The sequence below is a fragment of the Nuphar pumila genome, chromosome 6, assembly GCF_984573655.1.
Source record: "Nuphar pumila chromosome 6, dmNupPumi1.hap1.1, whole genome shotgun sequence".
Lineage (NCBI taxonomy): Eukaryota > Viridiplantae > Streptophyta > Magnoliopsida > Nymphaeales > Nymphaeaceae > Nuphar > Nuphar pumila.
Window position 1 is genome coordinate 10759249 of NC_143254.1, and position 27941 is coordinate 10787189.

Genomic DNA, 27941 nt, shown 5'->3' on the forward strand with positions numbered 1-27941 from the left:
TAAACATATTTCAGTTACCCTATATATATGTATATATACTTTCCATCTTTTTTATATTCTTTATTTTCTTTTTTTATTTCATTTTTTTGTAGTCAACAGAGTTGACTAGCCATTAGAGCTAGTCCAACGGCTAGGTATTCTTGCCGTTAGACTAGTCTAACGGCTATATGGCTCCTCTCTTTTGCATATATAGGGATTCTTCCCCTTTGTAAATTTATGCATGTTTTGTGCATTATTTGCCTTCATAAAATTAACACTTTTAAGAGTGTTGTGTGGGCTGTCTTGTGATCCTACCTTGTGCCTTTTGAGGGTATTGATCTTGTGCCCTTAGTGGCCTTTCTTGTGCACTTGTTCTTGATTTTGGTGGACTTATCCTTGATAGGGAACGACCCTTCGACCTACCGATAAATTGAAGACAAACACGGAAAAGCAAAAGGAGAAAAGAATCACACACAAAAACAAGAATTTTATGTGGTACGGTGAAAACTGCATACGTCCACGATCGCACTGAGCCTTCTTCTTTTTTTGATTGGGATGAGGAATATAGAGGACAAATGCCTCTTTAAATAGGAGTCTACGAATTTTACAAGGAGTCGACTAGTGTTGTTGGATATAACAAAGATTCTATAAGTGTAGTTGGACCATACAAGGAGTCTAGGGCAAAATTACAAAAATACCCTTCAAAAATTTGCCTCAAAGGCTACCACACCTGAACCCCACCTTACAAGCAGGGGTGTAATATCGTGTGTTTTTTTATAGTTTTAAAATCTGAAATTTTGGTTAAGTGTTTTATAAAGTTGATAAAAATCATGAAAAATATCCTCAATTATAGGCGATGTCAGCAGTGTCTGGGCGTGGTCTAGGGCCCACTGACAAGACCAAAATGAGGCAAATAATATTTGTAAAACTTTTTGTTTTTAACCTTTAAATCTAAGCAAAAATTGAGCGAAATTTAGGTTAAATGCAAACGAAATTCGAAGGCAAAAATCAGGTAAGTATACCGTTAGATGTGTCTCGTAATTTTGAGAACATTGGTATTTTGTTTTTTTGAAATCGGGTTACGGTTGGCCTGAAAATCGCATTTTTAAAAAATGACTCGCCTTTATTTTTACCATTTTCTGGATTGGATCGGAACCGATCCGATCCATTTGATCCAAGTTAATATGGATCTTGACCCAGTCCAGGACTCATATTAACTAGGATCTGATCCAGGTTGGATCCATATAGATTTTGAATATGGATTTGGATTTTGGATCCAGATCTAGATCCAAAATCCAAGAGTAGCCAATTTAAAGCTTTAAAATCAATTTAAAGGTTAAATTAAGAGAGAATTCTGTTATGAGAGGACTTCCAGGGGGGTCAATACCCTCTGTAATATTTAAAAAAATTAATCATTTTCCTCCCAAATGCACCCTCACACAGCCCTATCTCTTCTTGATTGTGGCTCAGATACCATATCAAGGGAATACCATAAAGAAAATGAGGGAGCACGATGTGAGGAAACTCCCTAAAGAAACTTCATTATCAAGCAAAGAAAGAAGAATACAAGCTTATAGGGGTCGACTTCCCCTCCAGCACTACAGGAAATTTTTAATTGACCTCTAACCACCTGCTAAAGTACAAGAATACCCCTCATTAAATAATCTATATACAAGTAGGAGTGTAGTACATTACATATGGTGCAACAGCATATTATCACACTTATCAACAACCTGATCTGGATTAGCTTTCTAAAAGCTTGGATTATAAGCAGATTACCGGTAAATTTATCCAAGCCTGACCTGTTTTCACCCCTATCCCCGACTTTTTAACGATCCATGCATATAAGCAAGAACTACAGCAAAATGATAATAATAGATGAATTGCTTGTGTTACAAAGAATTTCAACATGTAACTATTTAACAAATGAAAGACACGGTGCCACATGACTTTTCACAATTGTGAAATATATTCTCCAAAAACGTCTCTCTTTCATATGGCGCGGACATAATTCGTATCGGAAATGAGAAATTTCCTGCAGATAGACATCATTAAAAAGATAAAAAAGGAATCTAAAAGACAGATACAAAGCCAACATCCAAAAGAATTGACACCTGATGAGTTCCAACTACAACACCATTAGGCACCTAGCAAAAGAGTCTACAGAATCACACACACACACACACACATAAACATACAAGAGAGAGAGAGAGAGAGAGAGAGAGAGAGAGAGAGATTGCTGAAAATGAGAAGTATAGAAAAGTAGAAAACACAAAGATATATTATCCATATGTACAGTATTTAATATATGCATATGTAGAAGCACCCAGTACCAGCATCAACATGGGAGCACTGGCATTTTGAAGTACCCATTTTAAATGGGCGCATGTAATTGGCTTGGCCATGCAAGGACTACTGCTAGTTGGGTGTTATTCATCTTAGTGAAGTATCAGGTATACCATATATCCTTCACCTCCTTGTAATCCCTTTTCCTTGGTGACTTCCATTACCCTTCAAGCTCTTTTTTAGCTGATTTATGTCCCATTCTACTGTTAAGTTCTAACAAATTTATCTGTGGCCTCAAAAAAAAATTTTTCTTTGCTTAACTAGTTTCCACTTTTCACCCTAACTGGCACTAGAAAGTATAGTTGGTGTAGGTCATATGGAGACTGCATCTTTAGTAGGTCAATGAACCTCAAGGAGCACAGTAGAACTCTACCTAGATAAGTGTTCCCAAATTAGTTAATAATAAAAATAAAATATAAGAGATATAGAAGATAAGTAGTAGTTAGAGAGATATCCTCTATAGAAACGACTCTAAAGGGGATGTCACCCTCTATCTAGGACAAAAAAAAAATTATATAAGGGTCTAACTCGTCTCTTTCTCTAGATTTTGTTTTCTAGAGAGAGAGAAAGAGGGAGAGAGAAGGAAAAAGGGAAAAGAAAGAAAAGAAAGAAAGAGAGAAAAAAAAAGAGAAGAGAGAGAGAAAGAGAGGAAGAAGAAGAAAGGAGGAAGATCCATCATTTTCACTCATTATTTGACTATTTTTTCGATCTATTTTCGTTTTTAATCCAAGGTACGGGTTCCTCACTAGATTCATATAGGAAGAGAGGGCTTTAAATCAGATTCATGTAAAATATTAGAGGAAAAAGGAAAATCTGACCTAAAAGAATATATATATATATATATATATATATATATATATATATATATATATATATATATTCATGCCTCAATTCCAAGTTTCATATGAAGGATCTGGGAAGCCTCATATAGTTTTTGGGTGTTGAAGTTGATAGGAGACATCAATCCATTACTCTCACACAATACAAGTATGCTCTTGATCTCCTCAACAGGTTTGGCATGTCAGACTGCAAGCTTGTGTCCACGGCCATAGCGGTAAATGCTAAGCTAATAATGAGTGGGCTTAATGATGATGCTCTTGCTGAACCACAAACTTTTTGTAGCTTGGTTGGAGCATTGCAATACCTCACCTTTACTCGTTCGAATTTAATTTTTGTTGTACATCAAGTCTCCCAGTTTATGTATAAACCCAGAAAGAGCCATATGGATGCTGTTAAAAGAATATTGAGGTATATTAAGGGAACTCTCTGTTAAATTGTATATATATATATTTATACATATGGTATATATATATGTATTTATATATATACATACGAGAGTATATATATGTATTATATACATCTATATATATGTGTATATATATATATATTTTATATGTATATATATTCTTTTGATGTATATATTTTTATTTCTTTATTTTTCCTTTCTTTTTATTTTATTTTATCTAGTTCTCTTTGAACTAGAACTTTGTTCTAGTTCACTTTTGAGCTAGAGTTTGACTAGTCAATGTAAAAATGTCTTCAAAGGGACTATGTGCACAAAGGCACTAAGTTCTTAATGTGAAATGTGTGCACAAAGGCACAAGATGAACACTTGAAGTGTGTGTATAAAGGCACAAGATGAGCACTAACAAAAGATTACAAATGCACAAAGGCATGAAATAAAAATAATCTTTATTAAATCCTTGAGAGAGCTTTTACAAAAAGCTTAAGAAATACAAGGGGGATGAGACCCCATTTATACACATATGGAGGCCTTGGAGGGGCTCCACATATATACATTGGAGCCCCTCCAACAGTCATATTACTGACCATTGTAGGGGCCCAACTGTTAAAACATGTGTCATACCCGATAAAGGGTATTATTGTATTTCTGCCCAATATGGGCATTTCAGTCATTTTCATTTATTTTAGTTTCTTTTTCTTTTTTCTTCTTTATTTTTTATTTTTTCCTTTTTTTATGGGATTGCATTGGGGTCCCAACTAAGAGATGTTGTGACCCCCAACGATCATTAATATGACAGTTGGGGGCTCCCAACGACTCTTAGTGGGAGCCCCCTAATGGTCTCCCTTGTTAGTTGTATAAATAGGGGTGTTCACCCCTTTGTAAAATAGGCTTTCCAAGCTCTTATGCTCAATAACATCCTTTTTTCATTTGTAAGCCCTTTGTTGGCTTTTGTATTTGTCCCTTGTGGACTTGTTCATTGTGGTTGCACTTGTGGGTGTCCGTTGTAGGACATTGGGTATGCTTTAGCATTCCTTATATCTTTTTTCGCTTACTTCATTACATGGTATCAGAGCAAGGTTGTGCTCTTTATTCTTGATAAAGTTGCATTTGTTTTTCTTGTATCTCTCCTCTTGATCCTCTCTCTTAATCACCATGGAAGATAAACAAAAGATAGATCTTTCTTTCAAGCTAAATGGTTCAGTCTATTTAGTATGGGCATCCACTATGGAGAACAACCTCTAAGGCAAAAAGCTTTGGGGTTACGTGATGGGCACCATTTCAGAACCTCAACTTCAACTTACCAAAATGGAAGGAGATCAAGAAAAGGCTTTGGAAGGAGGTGCACAAATCAAGGCAATTGAAGAATATCAATCCAAGATTGAGGATTGGGAGAGTAAACATGCAAAGATACTTGCATGGTTTATGAACAATGTGGAGTTAAAAATTTGTGCAAACATTGCCAAATTCCCTAAAGCTGACGAGGCAAGGTTCTTCATGAAAGATATGTATACTTAAAAAGACCTCGCTATACAATTCTTTCTTCAAGAAAAGATTCACACCATTAAGCTGTAAAAGTATCTTTAACAAGATACTATAATCGGTGGAACGATATAAATGTATGAACATACACACACCAAGAACACTTGGAACACTTGTGCTCAAAAGCACAAATCACGAAATCACAAATGTGCAAATGCACTCATAAGTTTCATAAACAATAAAAAGGTTGAGCAATAATCCCCAACACCCTTGAGCGAAATACAAGAGGGAGTGCCCATATTTATAGGGCATTAGGAGACCTTGGAGGGGGCTCCTCATAGTCGTTGGAGCCCCTCCAACGGTCACAAATGTGACCGTTGGAGGGGGTCCAACGACTAGTGTGTTGGGCCCCTCCCAAGGTAAGTACAATGCTTTAATAAAAAGAAAAAAAGGAAATAAAGAAAAAGAAAAAAGAAAATACAAAACATATTCGAAAAAGAATATGTGTAAAATACCTAAACTACCCCTAAGACTAAAGATAGGAATATATATATTTTATATATATAATCGGTAAATACATATACATATATATAATATATGTATATGTATTACCTTATATATATAAAATATATATATGAAATTACAAGTTTTGATTTACATAATTTAACATAAGCAAGGGGACATGTGTATCCTACTTTAGCTCTCTTAGTCTCTTATGGGATGAGTTCTCTCTCCTAGAACCTAAGTGGGTGGCTAGTGAAGATGTAGAGCTTAGAAGAGAACAAATGAAAAAAAAACACTTTTTCCAATTTTTACATGGGCTTAGGCCCGATTATGATCAAGTTAGATTTTCTCTCCTCCATAGATCTAAGCCTCTTCCTCTAAAAGATGCGGTTGCCGAAATATGCCAAGAAAAAACTCGTCTTGGCATGATAAAATGAGGAGATGAAGTCTTAGTCGTATCCAAACCCGACAACCATGTTAAGACCTATAAGCCTCTACATTTTGGAAGGAAAAATGACTATAATGGTAACTATAAGAAGGCTATATGCCATCATTGTCAAGAACTGGGACACATAAGACCAAATTGTCTCAAGATAAATGAAGCACCCAAACCTAGAGTTGATTCTGTTGAAGAAACCACACCAAGGAAGATTCAAATAAAGAAAAATATTCTTTTTCTCTTGCTCAACTATCGGAGGCGCTTCAAATTCTACTCAAATCTCTATCTACATCCGGTACCACCATTGCCTCTTCCTCTCCTCCAGGTATGTCTTCTTTTATCCTTGACTTGGGAGCTTCTTTTCATATGACACCGGTTGAAAATGGGCTATCTGACTTATGTTCTAATTCAAAAACCTCCTATGTTTCAACTGCCGATGGAACATCTTTACAAATCAAAAGTGTTTGAACATTAAGCTCTTTTAAAAATTTTCTCATGCCAAATGTTAGAGTTGTTCCACAACTAAATTTAAACCTTCTCTCCGTTTCCCAAATTTCCTATCATGGATGTGAAATCTCCTTCTCAAATAAGGGTTGTTCTGTGCAGGATCTTCGGTTCGAGAAGCAAATTGCGCAAGGCCATAGGAGGGGGGATCTCTATTACATAAACTACTTGAAACTCCCCACCAACTCTTTTTGTAATTATGTCCAAGATAAAAACTTTGAGACTTGGCACAAAAGATTTGGACATCCAAGTTTCTCAAAATGTATTCTTTTTTCTTTGGGAAAAAAGTTTGTAATGAGAAAAATTTTGTTTGTAAGGATTGTATTCTTGGAAAAATGAAATCCACTCTTTTTCCAAATAGAACTTTTGTGTCTAAGAGGCCTTTTGAATTAGTTCATTCGGATGTATTGGGGCCTTCTCCTGTCATATCAAAAGGAGGATATTCATATTATGTTACTTTTATTGATGACTTTACTAGATATGTATGGATTTATTTTCTTAACTTAAAATCCGATGTCTTCTCATTCTTTAAGAAAATTTATATGATTGTCAAAAATAAATTTTTAAGTAATATCTCTATCCTTAGGTCTGATTCGGGTGGAAAATACTTGTAAAAAAAGTTTCAAAATTATCTAGAAACCAATGAAATTTTTCATCAAAAATCTTGTCCTAGAACTCCTCAACAAAATGGTTTAGCCGAAAGAAAACATAGACACATTTTGGAAACTACTAGGACTCTTCTTATTTCAAAAGAAATTCCAAAAAGTTTTTGGGCCGAAGCTGCTCTAACATCAATTTATTTGATAAATAGAATGATCTCATCATCTTTGCAAAATATATCTCCCTATGAAAAGCTATTTGAAAGAATACCCAATTTTAATACGTTAAAAAAATTTGGTTGTAAATGTTTTGTTCTTTCACATAAAAGAGATAAATTATCACCAAAAGCTATTGAATATATATTCTTAGGTTATGGAGAAAATAAAAAAGGATTTAGATGTTTCGACTCCAAAAATAACAAACTGTATGTATCTAAAGATGTAACCTTTTTAGAACATGAAAATGGTTTTGAGAAAACTAAAGACATTAATGAAAGCGAATATGCTTTCTTCTTTGATCTTCTTCCTCAAGAAGAAGAGATTCCTAATGAAAATTCGGTGAATGACCAAGAGGACACTCCTCTTAACAATATTGAAAATGAAAATGTTGAGGAAAACAATATCATTGATGGTAGACCAATTCAAACCTATATTCGGCGTGGTCAACAAGTTCCCATGAATACATTGGAAAAATACTCCCAGGATTCTAGCATAGAGGAAACTTCACTTATAAGATCCAATCGTATCTCCAATCGTCTTAACAAGTTTGTTTCCTATGATTCCTTAACACCAAAATATAGGTCATGCCTAATTGCATTACACTCATTCCATGAACCATCCCACTATAATGAGGCTAAGAATTTTCTCCAATGGGTTGAAGCCATGAACTTAGAACTTAGTGCACTTGAAAAAACAAAAACTTGGGAAATAACTTCGTTATCTATGGGAAAGAAATCTATAGGATGTAGATGAGTCTATAAAGTCAAAACTAAGAGCGATGGGTCCTTAGAACGCTTAAAAGCTAGGTTAGTAGCTAAAGGATACTCTCAAGAATATAGTATTAATTATAAGGAAACCTTCGCCCCGGTTGCTAGAATGACCAGTGTTAGGACCCTTATCGCTATTGCTTCTATTAAAAAATGACCTATTTATCAATTAGATGTTAAAAATGCATTTTTAAATGGTGAACTAAATGAAGAGGTTTACATGGATCCACCTCCAGGGGTATGTATTGGTAATGACAAAATTCTTAAACTCAACAAAGCTTTATATGGATTAAAACAAGCCCCAAAAGCTTGACATGATAAATTTAGCAATGTAATGACACGTTTGGGTTTTCGTTCGTGCTATATTGACACTGCTCTTTTTGTGAAAAGTACAGGGTCTTTGGTGGTTATTCTCCTGCTTTACGTAGATGATATGATTATCACTGAAAGTGATAAGCAGGGAATTAATGATATCAAAAAAGTTTTAAAAGAAAATTTTGACATGTCTGATCTTGGATTCTTAAGATATTTTTTAGGTATTGAAGTGGCGTACTCCCCCAGAGGGTACATTCTTTCTCAAATGAAACTTGCAGCTGACATTTGTTCAAAGTCCGACATTTTCGACGACAAGAAGACAGAAACCCCTGAAGTTATCAATGCCAAATTAAGATTGGAAGATGGGACTTTTCTTGAAGATCCTACTCCCTACCGTCAACTTGTCGAGTCTCTGACATATTTATCCATCACTCGGCCAGACATTGCTCATGCAGTTCATTCAGTCAGTCAGTTTCAACATCCACCTACAACGGTGCACATGAGTGCAGTCTTAAGAATCATCAGATACATTAAAAACACTATAACCAAGAAAGTTTTTCTTTCCTCATCTTCGTCACTTGATTTAATTGCCTATATTGATGCTGATTGAGGAGGAAATCCCAATGATAGAGTTTCAACTACAGGTTTCTGTGTGTTTTTAGGTGACTATGATTTCCTAGAGATGCAAGAAGCAGTACAAAGTATCTTTGTCCTCAACAGAAGCTGAATATCGTGCGATGACCACTACAACCATGGAGCTTGTATGGCTTCGCAACCATCTTGGTGATATGAGCATAGTCATCTCCACACCTTCGAAGATGTGTTGTGACAATAAAAACACCATTTATATCGCAAGCAACCACACCTTCCACGAGTGTACTAAACACATTGAGATGAACTATCACTATGTACGTGATGAATATCTAAGAGGAACTATCACATTGCCATACGTTACATCCGAGTACTAGTTGACAAACTTCTTCACCAAAGCTGTTGCTGCTCCTCGCTTTATCTTTCTACTTAACAAGCTTTCGGTCATCTCCCCGTAAAGCTTGAGGGAGGGTGTTAAAACATGTGTCATACCCGATAAAGGGTATTCTTGTATTTCTGCCCAATAGGGGCATTTCAGTCATTTTCATTTATTTTAGTTTCTTTTCTTTTTTCTTTTTTCCTTTTTTTATGGGATTGCATTGGGGGTCCCAACTAAGAGTCGCTGGGACCCCCAACGACTCTTAGTGGGAGCCCCCCCAGTGGTCTCCCTTGTTAGTTGTATAAATAGGGGTGTTCACCCCTTTGTAAAATAGGCTTGTCCAAGCCCTTATGCTCAATAACATCCTTTGTTCATTTGTAAGCCCTTTGTTGGCTTTTGTATTTGTCCCTTGTGGACTTGTTCATTGTGGCTGCACTTGGGTGTGTCTGTTGTAGAACATTGGGTATGCTTTAGCATTCCTTATATCTATTTCTGCTTACTTCATTACACCAACATCTATAGATGTGGGCCCCTCAATGGCTAAAGACAAAAAAGAATAAAAAAATAAAAAGAAAAAAACAAGAAAAAGAAAAAATCTGAAAAGCATATTAAAAAAGGAATATGCGTGAAGCTGAAAAAGACTATTTTGCCTTTATAGGGTATGACAATATATATAGGTTACATTTTAACAGTCAACATGTAATAACCCAAAATTTTGAGTAATTTTATGCATTTTGGGTCCGAGATCCGTTACCCGGATCCAAAAGAATATAATTAAAAAGTATTGGGTAATTGGGGCGGGACTCAAATAAAGCATACTATGGATCCATCGATCCATTTTTTGACTCAGATCCACGTTAGAGTGGATCCGGTACAACGGCACCGCGGGTCGCGGGACCCATACCCGTACCCGGACCCGGTTCACTATTTATAAACACTGTATATAAGAATTGTGCCTGGCACTATTCTTGTGAAATTAAAACAAGAAAGGGAACGGGGAGGGTTACTGCAAGATTCTTGCTGGGGTTCGGCCTCTCCTCGCCTAACCCACCTCTCTCGCCTCTTCCCTCCCACCTCGCTGGAGCCCCTTATCCTCGCCGTTGACGATCTTGCGCTTGCCTGTGGAAGCACCGGCGTCGGAGGAAGCCGACCACCTGCAACTGTTGTTGCCGACACCTCCAACGATTTTTCATCTGGAAAGAGGTAGGATCCTGTGCTTTGATTGGGTTGGTCAAGGGCAAGACATGCCTTAAACACCTGGTGCGATTCTGGGCTGCCAGAAAACCCAAGCCTGTAAGTTGGGGTTCCGGCAGCTGCGACAACAAGTTGGAAGGGGGTTAGGTGTGTGCTGGCGTAAACCCAAATCAACTAATCCTGGGAGTCGGGGTTTACGGTCGTGGTAACAGGGATTTGGTGAGTCCAAGAACCCAAATCTACGATTTGGGGATTTGGACTGACAAGGAAGAGAAATCTTGTCTGCCAAGAATGGGAAATCTTGTCAGTCAAGAAGGGGAGGGGGGGGGGGGGGGCGTTATATCAACCCTAGTCCGAAAACCCCAAATCTACGATTTGGAGGTTTCAGATTTTTGTTTTATAGAGGGGGTTTGCATATGGTCATCAAGGGGTTTCGAGTGTTACTTCGATCTTGCTGTCATGTGTTTCGGTTTGAACTGTGCCAACAACGAATGATGAAATTTGTGTATGTGTATTAGTTGATTTTCGTATTTGAAATTTCTGCTTAGAGGGTATTAGTATGATTTCGGCAGCCACTGAGTACGAATGTAGATTCTGTTTATCTTTTTCTGAGTTTTCCCTTGCTTTGTAAACCTAATGTTCTATTGTTGGACAACTGAGTTATTGGGTGTGCTATGGGATCTTGGTAGTTTGGTGGAAATTATCACTCTATGTAGTTTGAAGCTTGAATAATGAGAGTTCACTGTAGTGGTCCTCACTTTTATGCTTGAAACTGTCTCAAAGGTTCTTTGGCAACTGATGCTGGCATATTATCTTTGGAGTAAATAAACCGATTGGATGGTGTTTTATATCCTTTTCTAGTTTTTGGTCCATGTATGAATCGACATGGATGACGTCATTGTTTTGGTTTAAATTATTAGCAGATGGTATAAGATGATTGGATGACACTTTCTCATTTATTGTTTTCTTGTTTGTCTGAATGGATTATTTCAGATAATGTGATCATATGGGTTTTCTTGATCCGATTTATTTCCTTGATCATATTTATTGTCTTGATCAGATTTGTTTCTTGATTCTATGGGTTTTCTTGATCAGATTTATTTTCTGGATCATATTTATCTTCTTGAGCCGATTGGTTTTTCTTGATTCCTGCATTGGATTCTATATCATCTACAAAGCTGTGTGTCTTGGTTCTGTTTTGGGCGCCTGATTTCATGTGGAAAAATATATAAGTAAACCATGTCTTAACATTGTGTGCTTTATTGATTGATTGACCGAATATTTCTATTATTATTTGGTAAACATAATAAGTTTGATGTTACTTCTGAATCTTCTAAACTGTTCCTGAAAGCGGCTAGCTGGAAATGCTGTGATGGGGTTTGATGTAATACCATGTATGGTACTCTGTGTTGGGTTCATACGTGTGCACATGCCGCTAGCTTGTGCTATAGAAATGTTCCTGATATGTAGATACCCATGATCTATATACTTATTATATTGATCCTTGATTTCTTATGAAGCTGCATGCATTCCATATTTCCAAATGTCAAGTTAGTTGCTTGTTATGATGTATATGCCTTACTGTTTCAAATGCATGATAAGCCATACATTCAGAAGATTAGTTGCAAAGTTTTAATGCTCAAATGCCTATTTAGTTGCATATTCGCTTCTGCATGTTAAGCTGCAAATGTTCTAATATTCAATGATAGTTTCCAATTCTTATGATAAATTCTCTATCTCTTTTCGTAGAAAAGGAGTGTGACATATCAAAGACATGTTGTGTAAAGACACTAATTGTTGCATATATTTAGATTATGGGAATTGTTTTTCTTTGGTTCATTATGAATTGAAAATATATAATTTGAATTGCTTGTATGCAACCTGTTACTTGTGTTGAGGAATGAGGTTGTTATATTGGTTTCACACATATGATGGTGTATTTAGTGATATATGGATATGTGCTTTGCCTAAGAGGGCAATATGAATGGGTTACTCGACGTGGGTACTTGAGTTATTGGCTTGTGTGCTATGTTAATAAGAGTGATGAAAACTTAATTGTAATTATTACGTGCTTGACTGGTTTAAAAGCACCGGAGCACTCTAAGTGGGATTAAGAAATCAATGTGGAAAAATGATATGGATGGTTTATATACCTTGGTAAAGTGACTAAGGTTGGGATCTACTGCTATGGTAGTAGGCGGAGGTTGGGGAAATGCCCTGAACTTTAGAACAATAAATAAACAATGAAACCAGTTTTTGAGGCTTATCTTAGAGAGGGTAGGTGGTACAAAACTTCGAGAACTTGTGTTGTGTTTCGAGCGTGAAGCAGTTCGTTGGTCCCCGTCCTCAGAGTTAGGGACCAGGACTACCTATGTGTCCTAGGTGGTAGTTCCATGTCTTCTGCAGAAGTTAGGGATGCATCCTGTTTTGAGTTGAGCCCTTGGGAGATTCTCTCGGCTATTGGTCGCTTCCTTGGGGATCTAGTCTCTGTTAAAATGTTCAGGTTAATAAAATACCTGGAATAATATACCTCCGAACGTTCCTTTCTGAGATGGTCACCTGTGCCCGTGTGTACCCACGGGGTAAGATAATTTAAACACAATTTAGAGCAATTAGGTATCACAGTGAGTGAAAATACTGGAGATATGTGTTTATGTTCTTTAACATGCTTTATATTCTGAGCTTGTAATGATATAAAATTATGAAATGTGTAGATACGTGGTAGTTGAATAATTATCTGAGAGTTGTACATGTTAATGCTATGATTGTTGCAATACACATCTCACTTACTTATTAATGTTACACTCTGTTATTATTATGACTATTGCATACCATACATCTCTTGCTTATTAATGCTACACACTATGCTTTACCTGCTCAGTTATGGTTGTTGTATAACTGTTCACATATTCATGTATATGAATGTTGGCTTCTGTTGCATAAACTGCTTACTTGTTTAGACATATGTTGAGAATCACCTTTGACACCCACATCACATGCTAGATTTATGACATACCTTCATTAAAAGTTACAGTTTTCCTACTTATACGTGGTAGTCTAATTCCTATAATTTTTATCATTTTTAGGTAAACGAGTAAACTTATGAGCGGTTGCGGAATGAGGCATTGGATCGAGATTGTTGATTTACTGTTCCAGTGATTCTTTGGGTTTATGGTAATTTAAATGTTCATATCATAATGAAATGAAATACCTGTGTTGAGTTGTCTCTCAAATGTAATGTTCCAAAATGTTTAACCCTATATTGGTTCTTCTTTCCGCTGAAAAAAAAATTTCACATAAATTTGGGTTAAAAATTTTGGGGTGTTACACAACACCAGGTTGACTAGTCAAAAGAGTTGTTGGAGCAAGCTCCAACAACTCTTTTGAGCTCTCCTCTCCCTTCTTTTGTATATAAATAAGGGTGATCCTCTCTCATTGTATTCAAGAATGCTTCTTGCATTTTTGTGAGGTTTCAATAAGCTATTATTTTTACATATTGTGTTTGCCCATTAGTGGCTTTTTGTGATTGTGCATCTTGCAGCCCTTTAGTGGCATTGTATTTGTGTACACTTCGTTTCATTACACTCTCATGGATGGATTGCTATATAGAGAGAGTCCCAACAAGGGTATAGGCCACTCCTTGGTGATACAGGCGTATATGCTGACTGGGCAGGCTATCCTGAGACTAGACGCTCTATGAGCGGGTATAGAGTTTTCCTTGGGGACCACCTCGTATCATGGGCTAGTCGTAAGCAACAGACTATGGCAAGATCAAGTATAGAAGCTGAGTACCGGGCCATGGCAGTTGTCACTGCCGAGGTCTTGTGGATACATCATCTTCTCTCTTCACTATATCAACCCATCACTAGATCTATATTATTTTGTGACAATAAAAGTGCCGTTGCCATTGCCTCCAATCGTGTCCAACATGGGAAGATGAAGCATGTAGAGTTAGACCAACATTTTATAAGAGAGAAAGTTGAAAGCAAGGAGATTCAACCCCTATTCTTTAAGGGTGAAGAGCAAGCAGCGGATTTATTCACAAGACCCCTAACATGTGCCGGGCATTGGTTTTTTAATGCCAAACTGAATATGGTTATGTGGGAACCATATTCAGTTTGAGAGGGGCGTGTTAAGAATATAATATACCCTATAAGTTGAGGGTATTTGTGTCTATTTATAATTTAGCTTTTACTTGTAATTTTCCCATATGCATAGGGGTAGTTTTGTAGACCAAAGTATATTTATAAGATGGGGCATGACCTAGGCAGGTTAATGACCCACTGCAGTTTCTTCTCCCTTCTTTCTTCTCTTCCTTTTCTCTTCACGTGCAGCTGCAAGCTCAAGAGCTGGAGGTCCATTTCTGTCAATATTGCCTTCAAACATTTAAAGATTTTAAGTTAGACCTTTTGTTTTAAGTTTACAAATGGGTTATGATTTTTGTTTTTACCCTCAAGCTCAAAAACCTTACATCATTTTTGTTTGTGGAAAAGCAGCTGGTTATATGCTTGTAATAGGCTATATATTTATAGGTACCTTTGAGAAATACAACGTTTTAAAATTTGGATCCAAGATTGACAGGCATAGGTTTGACATGATGCTGCAACTTCCACAAAAACTTATTGGGCAGGCAAGAGTTACTTTTGGATTGACTTGCCTGACTTTAGCTTGAACATTATAACTTGTATTATGATCGACGTGAACGATAGCTTCGTGGTAGCCCTCTACCTGCTTTTTTTTCTGAACATTTTTACCTTGAACACTATCTTTCTTGTTATTTTCAAGAGAAAAATAGTGTTAATTTATTGCCCTTTGTTTTTGTCCTTGAATGATGGAGTTTTTTGCTTTTGTCACTTTCCTATGACTTTGAATGGTCTTTGTATTTGCTAATAAAGCTGATGTATAAAAACCATCTAAAGTTGATTTTGCTATCAAATGAACTGCTTTTGCTGTCTTTTAGGACTGATGGAATTGGTCTCTCAGCACCACAAGTGGGTCTCAACGTTCAACTTATGGTGTTCAATCCTGCTGGGGAGTGGGGTGTTGGGGAAGAGCTTGTCCTTGTCAATCCAAGAATTTACAAGTACTCAAAGAAGATGGTTCTTTTCAATGAGGGCTGTCTATCCTTTCCAGGGATTTATGCAGATGTGGAGGTGCAACTAAAGTGTCCTTTTCTTTATTTTTTAGGTGAATAAAAAAATTATTCACTCGTTTGCTGAAAACGATTTATTTTTAAGCTTGCTTAACATTAACTTACACTGTCGCTTGAATGATTCGAGTCACTTATTGTGGTATTGAGCCCTTATACAACTTGGTATGCCCCTTTGTATTAGAAGAATGGTGTATCATGCTATATTGTATGACATAGTACTGTATGATGCCATATCATAAGATCTACCTCCTTTCGAGTATATGGAATATAAATCTTTTTATATCATACAGTGCATGAATGTAAAAGTTTGATGATTGTTATTTGGAACTCATACATTTTTCTTTTTATTTCCTTGTGTCTTACCATACGATGTGATGCAATATGATACCTTAGACCCTTTTTGCTGCATGTTATCTTGTGCTTTTCACAAGAAGAATAGAAGCTTATCTTGCAATTATATGTTACTTTATTGCTCATATCTCTTATTAACTAAAAATATTATTTCTCAAGCATGTGAAACTTCAAAAGAAATATGAGCAATAAAGTAACATATAATTGCGAGATAAGCCTCTATTCTTCTTGTGAAAAGCACAAGATAACATACAGCAAAAAAGGTCTAAGGTATCATATTGCGTCACATCATATGGTAAGACACAAGGAAATAAAAAGATCATCAAACTTTTACATTCATGCACTGTATGATATAAAAAGATTTATATTCCATATACTCGAAAGGCGGTAGATCTTATGATATGGAATGCATCATACAATACTATGCCATACAATATAACATGACACACCACTCTTCTAATACAAAAGGGCATACCATGTATAAGGGCTCAATACCACAATAAGTGACTCGAATAATTCAAGCAACAGTGTAATAAGGCATCAAGTTAAATGTTAAGCAAACTTAAAAATAAACCATTTTCATCAAACGAGTGAATAACCTAGAATTGATAAGCCTCTATTCTTAATTAATATTTTTAATTAATAAGTTCTTTAGTTCTTCATTCCTCATTTATCTGTATGTTTAAGAAAATGCTTGATTAATTAATACTATCATAATGCTTTAACTTGTAGTTTGCTTCCATGGGACTGTGAAAGTATCTCCAACAAGATACTAATATCAAGACCTTAATATTCTTGATATTGAACCCACCACGAAAGCACAATAAGAACACTTTAGAACACTTGTGCACAAAAAGCACAACCCACAAATAACTCACAAATGCACAAAGGCATAAAATAATGGAATCAATTTATTGAGAACTTGGGCTTTGACTCAAAGCCATAAAGAAATACAAAGGGGAGAACCCCTATTTATAACATCACTAAAGGGGGCCTTGGAGGGGCTCCACCCATAGTCGTTGGAGCCCCTCCAACGGTCACAAATGTGACCGTTGGAGAGGGCCCAACGACTATGTTGGTGGGCCCCCCAAGGTACCTTTTAGGTACAAATCCAAAAAAGAAATAAAAAGAACAAAAATAAAAATAAAAATAAAAGAAACATAATTACAGTCACATCCGAAAAGTGAATGTGCGCAAAAATAGGGAAAAGACTAAACTACCCTTATGACAAAATAAATAGAAATATATATTTTATATATATATTTGAGTAGATACATATACATATATATTAATATATGTATATGTATTACCATATATATATAAAATATATATATTACATAATATGATTAATGTACATAATTTAACACCCCCCCCTCAAACTTAGGGCAGGATGACCGAGAGTTTGCTAAGAAAGAAGTTGAAGCGCAGAGCACACAAGGCTTTAGTGAAGAAGTCTGCCAACTGATACTCGGACGTGACATATGGAAGGTCAATGATTCCTTGGAGATACGCCTCCCGAACATAGTGACAGTCCATCTCGATATGTTTAGTCCGCTCATGAAAAGTGTGATTTTTAGCAATATAAATCGCACTTTTGTTGTCACAGCAAAGCTTGGTAGGCCCTTCAATTTTGATTCCCATATCTTCCAGCAACTGATGAATCCAAACAATTTCCATGGTAGTAGTTGCCATGGCACGATATTCAGCTTCAGTTGATGATAGAGATACCTTTTGCTGCTTCTTGCATCTCCGTGAGATCAATGAGTCTCCTAAGAAAACACAAAAACCAGTGGTGGAGTGACGGTTATTTGGGTCACCTCCCCAATCAGAGTCAGTATAAGCAATTAATTTTAACTCAGAACAGGAAGACAAAAAAACTCTCTTATTAATAGTGTGCTTTAGGTATCTCACGACACGCAAGATAGCACCCATGTGAACAGAAGTTGGTGCATGCTGAAATTGGCTTGCCGTATGCACTGCATGTGAGATATCGGGTCTGGTGATACTTAGATACATCAACGAGCCTACTAGTTGCCTGTAGGGAGTAGGATCGGAGAGAGGAACACCATCATCAATCTTCATTTTTGCTCCTACTATAGCAGGAGTTTCATAAACTTTATCATCTGTAATACCTGACCTGTCAATAATCTCAGATGCAAGCTTAGTTTGAGACAAAAAGTACCCTCTATGAGAGTATGCAACCTCAATACCCAGAAAATAAGTTAAGAAACCCAAATCAGACATTTCAAACTTATCCTTTAATATGGACTTTATGCTTTTAATCCCTTTAGAATCACTCCCAGTAATAAGCATGTCATCCACATATAGCAACAGAATAACAATCCCTGCATTAGACTTTCTAACAAACAAAGCAGTATCAGTAAAGCATGATGAAAAACCATTATCTAACATTACAGAGTTAAACCTATCATACCAAGCTTTGGGAGCTTGTTTTAAACCATACAGTGCTTTCCGAAGACGAAGCACCTTCTCTTTAGGATACTCCATTCCAGGAAGAACATCCATATATACTTCTTCGTTTAGATCTCCGTTTAAAAACACATTCTTAACATCCATCTGATAGATGTTCCATTTGTTTATTGAAGCAACAGTTATAAGACATCGGACGGTGACCATCCGAGCAACGGGGGCAAAAGTCTCCTCATAATCAATCCCATATTTTTTACCATACCCTTTTGCAACTAAGCGGGCCTTATATCTCTCAAGAGACCCATCACACTTAGTTTTGACTTTAAACACCCATCTACACCCTATTGCTTTCTTATCTTTAGGAAGGTCTTGAAACTTCCAGGTTCTTGCTTTCTTTAGGGCTTCAAGTTCATTGTTCATAGCAACTATCCATTCTGGGTATTTACGTGCTTCCTCAAAATCCCTAGGTTCTATGTACGAGTGAATGGCGCTTAGACAGACTCTATATTTTGGTGAAAAAGACTCATATGAGATGAACCTAGAAGGGGGTTTTCTTGATCTTTCGGTCCTACGAAGATTTCCTTCACTTGAAGGGGTAGACTCACTATCATATCTTTCGAGAGCACTTCTAAAAGTACTCCTATCTCTATGAGAGTAGGTTATAGGATCTCTATGTGGTTCTTCATTAATGGATTGATCAGTATGAGATTCAACATTTAGATTTGTTTCATCATCGCTAGTATCATCATCTTCAGTTAACAAATCAAACAGAAAAGAATAATCTATATTCTCATCATTAGTTTCAAGTTTTTCGAAACCACTAACATTTTCCAAGAAGCTTACATTTCTGGAAACATAAAGTTTATCACTCTTAACATCATAACAGCGAAAACCTTTATGAGTTTCAGAGTAACCAAGAAAGGCACAAGGAATGGCCTTAGGGGAGAGTTTGTCATTTTTATCAGTAAGGACAAAACATTTACATCCAAAAACCCTTAACCTGCTGTAATCAGGTTCTTTTTCGTATAATTTTTCAAACGGGGAAATCTTGTTCAAGTTTTTAGATGGAAGTCTATTTATGAGATAGACAGAGGTAAGAGCAGCCTCCGCCCAGAGTTTTTTCGGTATATTTTGAGAAATGAGCAAGGTTCGTGTGGTTTCAATAATATGCCTATGTTTCCGTTCAGCCAACCCATTTTGTTGGGGGGTTTTGGGACAAGATTTTTGATGAAGAATTCCATAGTTTTCAAGATAGCTTTTAAATTCATTGGAAAGGTATTCGCCACCTGAATCGGTTCTAAAAATTTTCAAATTTCCATTGAATTGATTTAAAACCATCATATGAAATGTTTTGAAAGTTGAAAAAACTTCATATTTATGTTTGAGAAAATATATCCAACTAAACCTAGTGAAATCATCCACAAAGATAACATAGTACGAAAAACCTCCCTTGGATATCACCGGAGCTGGACCCCATACATCGGAGTGAACGATTTCAAAAGGTTTTGTTGTAAACATGGATCTTTGAGGAAAAGGGAGACTTCTCATTTTTCCAAGAATACATTCATTACAAACAAAATTTTCATTACAAAGATTCTTAACAAAAGGCAAATAAGAGATTTTAACAATGTTGGGATGACCCAATCTCTTATGCCATACATGAATATCTTTGTTTTGAGCAACATTACAAAATTGATTCTTGGGAATTTTAAGAAAATCAACATAGTAGAGGTCTCCTCTCCTAGAGCCTTCCCCAATCAATTTCCCGGACTGGCGATCCTGTATCCAACATTTATTAGAAGAGAACTTTATATCGCAACCATAGTCCGAGAGTTGAGAAACGGAAAGTAAATTTAAGTTTAGTTTTGGAATAAAACAAATTTTTGGGATAAAAAAATCTTGTTTTTCAAAATTACCCATTCCTTTAATTTCAAGAGGGGTTCCATCCGCGGTTGAGACAAAAGATGGAAGGCGATTTTCAGAATAATTAGAGAGAAAACAATGACTTGGAGTCATATGAAACGAAGCACCAGAATCAAGTAGCCAAGATGTCTTACCAAGAGAGGAAGAAGATGACATGGCGGCTCCAGAAGTGCCTCCTTTGAGAAGAGGTTGAAGAGCATCCATAATTTGATGAAGCGAAAGAGGTTCATTCGATGTTGAAGGCCGTTCCTCCGATTGGGATGCTAAAGCCGCGGCGAGGAATTTCTTCCATTTAGGACAATTTGGTTTGATATGTCCCGGTTCTTTACAAAAATGGCAAGTTAATTTGCTATAATCTCTCTTGCCATATCGATCATTTTGCCCTTGATTTTTGAAATGGGGCGGTTTGTAGGTCTTCAAATTATTACCGGGTCTTGACACGGCATTGACCACTTCATAGTCATTTTGAGAAGGTGTAGCAAGAATGCTTGGGTTATTTTTACTAATCCCCATACGAGTTTCCTCACCACTTAGCTTGGTGATGACATCTTCAATAGATGGGGAGGTAAAAGCCGATAGAAGGGAGGACCGAATTTGCTCAAATTCGGGTCTAAGACCATTTAAGAAGTTGAAGAAACGATCTTCCTCAAGTTGTTTGTGCCTTAACTCAATAGCTTCTCCACTCCATTTTGGTTCGAGCATGGCAAGCTCGTCCCAAATAGATGATAATTCGGCAAAATATTCTCGAATAGATAAATCATTTTGTTGAAGAGTCAAGGCTTTCTTTTGGAGGTAGTATTTGTGAGACAAGTCTCTTGACGTATACATTTTTTCAAGGTATAACCAAGCTTCGGAGGCCCTTTTAAATTTGATGATGTTGGCATTGATCTTGGTTTCAACGGACGAAAAAATCCAAGACAAAATTTTGAAGTTCTTCATTTCCCACTCATCATGCCTTTTGGAATATTCTTCTAAGGCCTTTTGTCTATCTTCTCCTTCAAGAATTTTGATTTCCCCTTTCTCTATAATAGAAAGCTTGGGTTCGGGTTCCGATATGGATCCTTGAACATAACCCCAAAGACCTTTCCCTTTGATGTGTGCTTCCATGTTGCCGGCCCAAACATGGTAGTTTGAACCACTAAGTTTAAAACCAAGGGAGAAGTGGGAGTCTTTTTCACCCATTATGGAGAAGAGAAGATGAAAAATAAAGCGTACCTTAACGGATTTTCAACCTTTTCTTGACAAAAGTTGCTTCTAAAATATTGCCCGGAGCAAATGCTTTACTCAAAAACTTCACTAGCTTGAGGGCACGATTTTCGAGGTGCTTCACACGAGGCGAGATACACGATCTTCTTTCTTCCAACGAGGCTCTGATACCATGTGAAAGTATCTCCAACAAGATACTAATATCAAGACCTTAATATTCTTGATATTGAACCCACCACGAAAGCACAATAAGAACACTTTAGAACACTTGTGCACAAAAAGCACAACCCACAAATAACTCACAAATGCACAAAGGCATAAAATAATGGAATCAATTTATTGAGAACTTGGGCTTTGACTCAAAGCCATAAAGAAATACAAAGGGGAGAACCCCTATTTATAACATCACTAAAGGGGGCCTTGGAGGGGCTCCACCCATAGTCGTTGGAGCCCCTCCAACGGTCACAAATGTGACCGTTGGAGAGGGCCCAACGACTATGTTGGTGGGCCCCCCAAGGTACCTTTTAGGTACAAATCCAAAAAAGAAATAAAAAGAACAAAAATAAAAATAAAAATAAAAGAAACATAATTACAGTCACATCCGAAAAGTGAATGTGCGCAAAAATAGGGAAAAGACTAAACTACCCTTATGACAAAATAAATAGAAATATATATTTTATATATATATTTGAGTAGATACATATACATATATATTAATATATGTATATGTATTACCATATATATATAAAATATATATATTATATAATATGATTAATGTACATAATTTAACAGGGACTATCTACTTGCTTCTTGTCATAGCCTTGCTAATTAAATGTGCTGCATATTTATGTTGGGTTAACCTATGTCACAGGGACTCGGCAAAACGGGTGTCGCACCCGCGTCGACGCGACACAATGCGGGTGTGGCACCTGGTGTGGTCAACCCGACCCTGGGTGCGGTCAACACACCCAGGGTCATTGTGTCTTTTTTTTAAACTTATTTTTTTTCACCCGATAAATGTGCTGCCAAGGGGAGGATTAGGGCAAATTGTTGCCCTAATCCTCCCTTCCTCTCCTCCTGAAGCCTCCGTCCAGACCCCGCCGCCGCCGTCGACCTCTCTGTCGGACCTCTCCTCCTCAGGTACGCTCTCTGCTCTCCTCTTCGACTCCCTCTACTCTCCTCTTCTCCTCTTCGACCCCTCCTCTGCAGAAAGAGGGCGTAGGGAGGGGGCTCGGACCCTCCCCTGCCAACAAAGAGTGTAGGGAGGGGGTTCGACCCCTCCCTTGTAAGAACCACAAATTTTACACTAAAAACTTAAGAATTATGTGGATTTGGGCCTAGGATCCGTTATTGGACCCAAAAGAAAATTTCGGATATTAGAATATTTTAGTAATATTATATAATTTAAATATTTAAAGAAATTAAATACTTCAAATACTCGGTTCAGACCCAAGTGGATCCAACCTTTGGGTCCACTGCTGTTTAAGCGACCCGGACCCAAATCAAATTTGGGTCCAGCATTTCGGGTCGTGGTTCGGACCCGGACCCGATCCACCCCCCCTGTTAAAAAAAAAAAAAATTTAAAGAGGGGTTAATAAGGGGGGGGGGGGGCAACCCGATATGGGTTGCCCGATAAAATGCTTTTGAGGGGAAACCCTCTCCCCTGCGATAACGAGTGTTAGGGTTCAGCCGAACCCTAACACCTAAAATGATGGGAGGTGGGGAAGCACCCCGCAGCCGTCGGGCTTCCTTCCTTTTTGGAAGGTCACCCACCTACAAAGGGGGACCCGAACCCTTTCTTCTCCCTCTCTCGCTGTCCCATTCTCTCTCTCACTCTTTTCTACCTTTCTAAACCTCGAAGCCCCCTCCAATCCCAAGCCGCAGCTCGAGGCCTTGCAGTGAGGAGCCAACTTCGCCGGTGGTGGTGCTGTCCAAGCCGACCGACCCCTCTCGTGGATGCTGCAACAACCTCGCCGGATAATAGTAGGTTGCTGTTTTTTTTCTGTGTAGGTAGCTCGCGTGCTCGGGGTGTGAGTGAGTGGGGAAAAGAACATCCCCAAATCACGAGTGGCGTGGGGACAGTTGGGGATTTCTACAAACGCAATGTTCGTGAGTAGATCTCCCTGATGGTTTCTTGGGAGTTTGAGGTCAAGTATGAAGGGTGGTCCGATTAACCCCAAATCAACTAAATTGGGAGATCTCGATTGTTGAAAAAAAAAATATATATATATAAATAAATAAAAAAATAAAAAAATAAATGCCCAAATCTAAACTGGGAATCTGGGGTTTATCTTCTCAGATCTTTACATTGTTATGAAACCTGTATTCAGTGTTATGCAAATAGTTTTTTTTTATTTGTATGATGTAATTTCGATTATGCTGAAAAGTAAAAAGAAAAATTCTGGAAATCCTTGTTACATGATTATTCTTTGAACTAAATTATGGTCTGAATATGTGTAACCTGTCGAAATGGGGCAGAATGGGTTATAATAGGGAAAAGTTGTAAATTATTCCCTTAGTATGATTCAGTTGTAGTTGGGTAAGAGAAATTAAGATTTCGTAACAATGGTTATCATATTTTCCTTCCGGTCATTTTCTCGATTAATATGCTGTTATTAAATGCTATTAAGACTGAATACCTATGTTTTAACTACCGGTAACCATACGTTATTCATTTTTATCAGAATTGAATTCCTCGGATTACATGTGTACAGTGATGACGTTTGTGTATCATTAAAGTAGGTATACTTCAGAAATTTCCGGGAATCATACATATAGTCAGGGTTTGAACTCTTAGGGTGTTCTATAGAAAATGGATTTGGGTCTTTCCTGAATAAATCGTATTAGGAACTGTGATAAATCACTGTGGGATGATTCATGTTTCCATCTTGTATATGCATGATTTATTGATCGGAATTGGGGACATGTTTTAAACAGTAAATGGTGAGTTTGCATGATTGACATATTAAAATAGTAAATTAGGAATGTGTGTTTGGTTGAAATAACAAATCTCTAAGTGTATGACAGTATAGAGATGTTATGCTGGTTATAATACTAGAGCAATACGTAAATTTGGGGTTTTCTATTAAGTCCGTAGTTTTCTATTAGTTGTTAGATGTGATCAGATCTGAGAACTTGAAACCATGTATAAGAGTGTAGAATTGTATGCATGATGTTGGGTGAAATTCTATATGTCACAGTCCCATAAGTTTTTTTTTTCTCATAGTTAAAGTATTCTGGAAAATGATGCTGAACTTAGCATTAGTTATAATTAGCCTATGTTGATTTAATTATTATGTAAATCTATGTTAAACATAACATAATTTATGTTGACTGATGCTAATGGTTTCATCCTGTAAAAATATAGCATGTTTCTGCTGGCCGGTTGACACTATTCCATTATGTAAACCCTAACTTGTTTAGGTAAATTCCTGTTAGCTTATTTTGTCTATGTATTATGTTGGGAGATGTGGCATGCTTATGTTAACTCATGTCAACTATCGAAGATACTGGTAGTTACCAGGTTTGTTGGAAATTGTCATAATGAGACCCTACATGATAATAAATTATGCTGAGCATACATAGAAGTGGTTACATATTAGATGTTGATTCAACACATAACTTGGTGTACACTGAAATCTTTAGACATGTGCCTTGCCTAATGGGTAAGACAGATTGGACTACCCGATCCGGGTTAAGTACCTAATGAAGGTGTGTGGTCTGGTTCAAGTATGTTGGTAATGAAATTAAATAATAACTTGTGTGCTTGACTGGTTTAAAGGCACCGGAGCACTGTGGGTGGGTTATGTAATTAAAATGACTGAGACTGTTATATACACCTGGGTAGAATGACTAAGGTTGAGAATCCTACTACTATGATAATAGAAAGAAGTTGGGGAAATGCCCCATACTTCGGGAAATTAACTAATGAAAAGAGTAACCCACTCAGTTTCGGGCTTACCTTGGAGAGGGTAAGTGGTACAAAACTCTGGGGACATGTGTTTGGTTTCGAGCGTAAAGCGACTCGTTGGTCCCAGTCCTCAGAGTCGGGGGACCCGGACTACCAATTGTGTCCTAGGCGGTAGTTCCATGTTCTTCTGCAGAAATTAGGGATGCATCCTGTCTTGGTTTTGGCCTTTGGGAGTTTCTCTCGGTCACTGGCCGCTCCCTTGGGATTTCAGTCACAGTTAGAAGGTTCGGGTTAATAAAACAACCCTGAATAATATACCCCCGGACATTCTCTTCTGTGATGGTTGCCTTGGCCCGTGAGTACCCGCGGGATAAGAAAAGATAAACACTAACTAGAACAGTTAGGTATCACTGTGTGGGAGTCATTAAAGAGACAATTGCTTACTCTTTCATCATGTTTTATATTCGGTGCTTATGATGAAACGACATCCTAATTTGTGTATTTATTAGTTAATTGAATTCATATTATGGATGTTGTTCATGTTAGTGTAAGTTCTGCCTTAATTGCTTAATACCTTACTTGCTCAATTGGTGAAGTTGCCTAAAATGCTTTTTGTGCTTAAGTATAGCTGTTACATAATTTACCTTTTTATATAGGTCTGTTATTGCTGTTACATCGAATTACTTATGTGTTTATATTTAGACTGAAATTCAACCACGACACCCACATCACACACCTGACACATGATCTACTTGCAAGAATAATTACAGTTTTCCTACTTAGACGTGGTAGTCTAATTCCTATAATTTTTATTATTTTCAGGCACAGAGTAGTCCATGAGTGAAACGGGATGAGGCGCAGACCGAGACTTGATCTATTTGTTCCCTGGCGGTTCTGCTTACTTTCAGATTGAGACTTTTGTTTTGAGATTCAATGTGAAAACTCTGATGTTGGATTTTATTATTATTGAAGTGGAAATAAATGGTGTGGTTTGCTTTTACCTTCCTGTATCGTTCTGAAATGCTTAACTCGAGAATTATTAGTTGTTTCCGCTTTAAAAAAAAAAAAAAAACCTCAAAAATCTGGGTTAAAATTTCGGGGCGTTACATCCCCTGCCAACAAAGAGTGTAGGGAGGGGGCTCGACCCCTCCCCTGCACAAAGAGGGCACAGGGAGGGAGCTCGGCCCCTCCCCTGCTAACAGAGAGTGCAGGGAGGGGGCTCGGCCCCTCCCCTGCACAAAGAGGGCGCAGGGAGGGGGCTCGGCCTCTCCCCTTGCCGCTATGTGGGCTTTCAGATGTTCGGTATCTGTTGGCTCAGGTGGGGAGTCGAAACAACTCTTCTTTCTGCACTGATATTTTCCATGTCGGAATCGACGGATGACGCTTCGCAGTTGTGCGGTCTTCGGGCCAGTGCTGCGACGTTTACGAGGGATGCTACCTGGTTGATCCTTCCAGTAGTCATATGCTTGTCTCAAAGATTAAGCCATGCATGTGTAAGTATGAACTAATTCAGACTGTGAAACTACGAATGACTCATTAAATCAATTATAGTTTGTTTGATGGTACTTGCTACTCGGATAACCGTAGTAAAGCTAGAGCTAATAGTCTTGTAGAATAAAATTGTAGATTGTTAATTTGATTTATTGCATGCATGATGAATTGATTTGATGATATTGTGATAATTGTTTTTTATTTCATTAGTTTTAATGTTGTTAACTGATAAAACTTAAAAATTATATATATATATATATATTTTCTGCACCCCCGCACCCAAGGTTTTTGAAAGTGCCGCACCCACACCCATGTGACATAGGGGTTAACAGATACCCTTTCTTTGAGTATGCAACTTCAAGTCCCAAAAAGTATTTCAGCTTGCCTAAGTCTTTCATCTCAAAACTTTTTTCCAATTCATATTTCACATTCTTGATCATAATCTTGTCTTTCAGCTTGCCTAAGTCTTTTATCTCAAAACTTTTTGCCAATTGATATTTCACATTCTTGGTCATAATCTTGTCTTCTTCCACAATTATCATATCATCCACATACAACAAAAGAATACACTGACCTCGTGCAGAAGATACTACAAATAGAGCCGGATCATGAAAGCTTTGCTTGAAGCCCAATCTCATAGCTGAATAACTGAATTTGTCAAACCAAGCTCTTGGAGTTCGCTTCAAGCATACAAAGCCCTCTTTAGTTTTCATACTCTGCATTCTTTGTCAAAAATTCCCCAAGGCAACTCCATATATACATCCTTTTTTAAGTCATCATTCAAAAATGCATTTACATCTAACTACCATAAGTTCCATCTCCTAACCGTTGCCATTGCCAACAAGGTTCTGATGGCAGTCATATGGTCCCTAGGAGCAAAGGTCTCAGAAAAATTTATCACATACTGCTGATTATAT

General features: G+C 37.3%; 1 protein-coding gene across 1 annotated transcript in view; it reads left to right on the top strand.

The window, feature by feature from the left end:
- The window catches only part of LOC149833935 (peptide deformylase 1B, chloroplastic-like), a 59736-nt gene that overhangs the window by 4421 nt on the left and 27374 nt on the right, over window positions 1–27941 (top strand). Inside the window, exon 3 of the mRNA XM_090011122.1 lies at window positions 15522–15714. Within this exon, the coding sequence (XP_089867248.1) occupies window positions 15522–15714 (193 nt within the window). The remainder of the gene's footprint in view (window positions 1–15521; window positions 15715–27941) is intronic.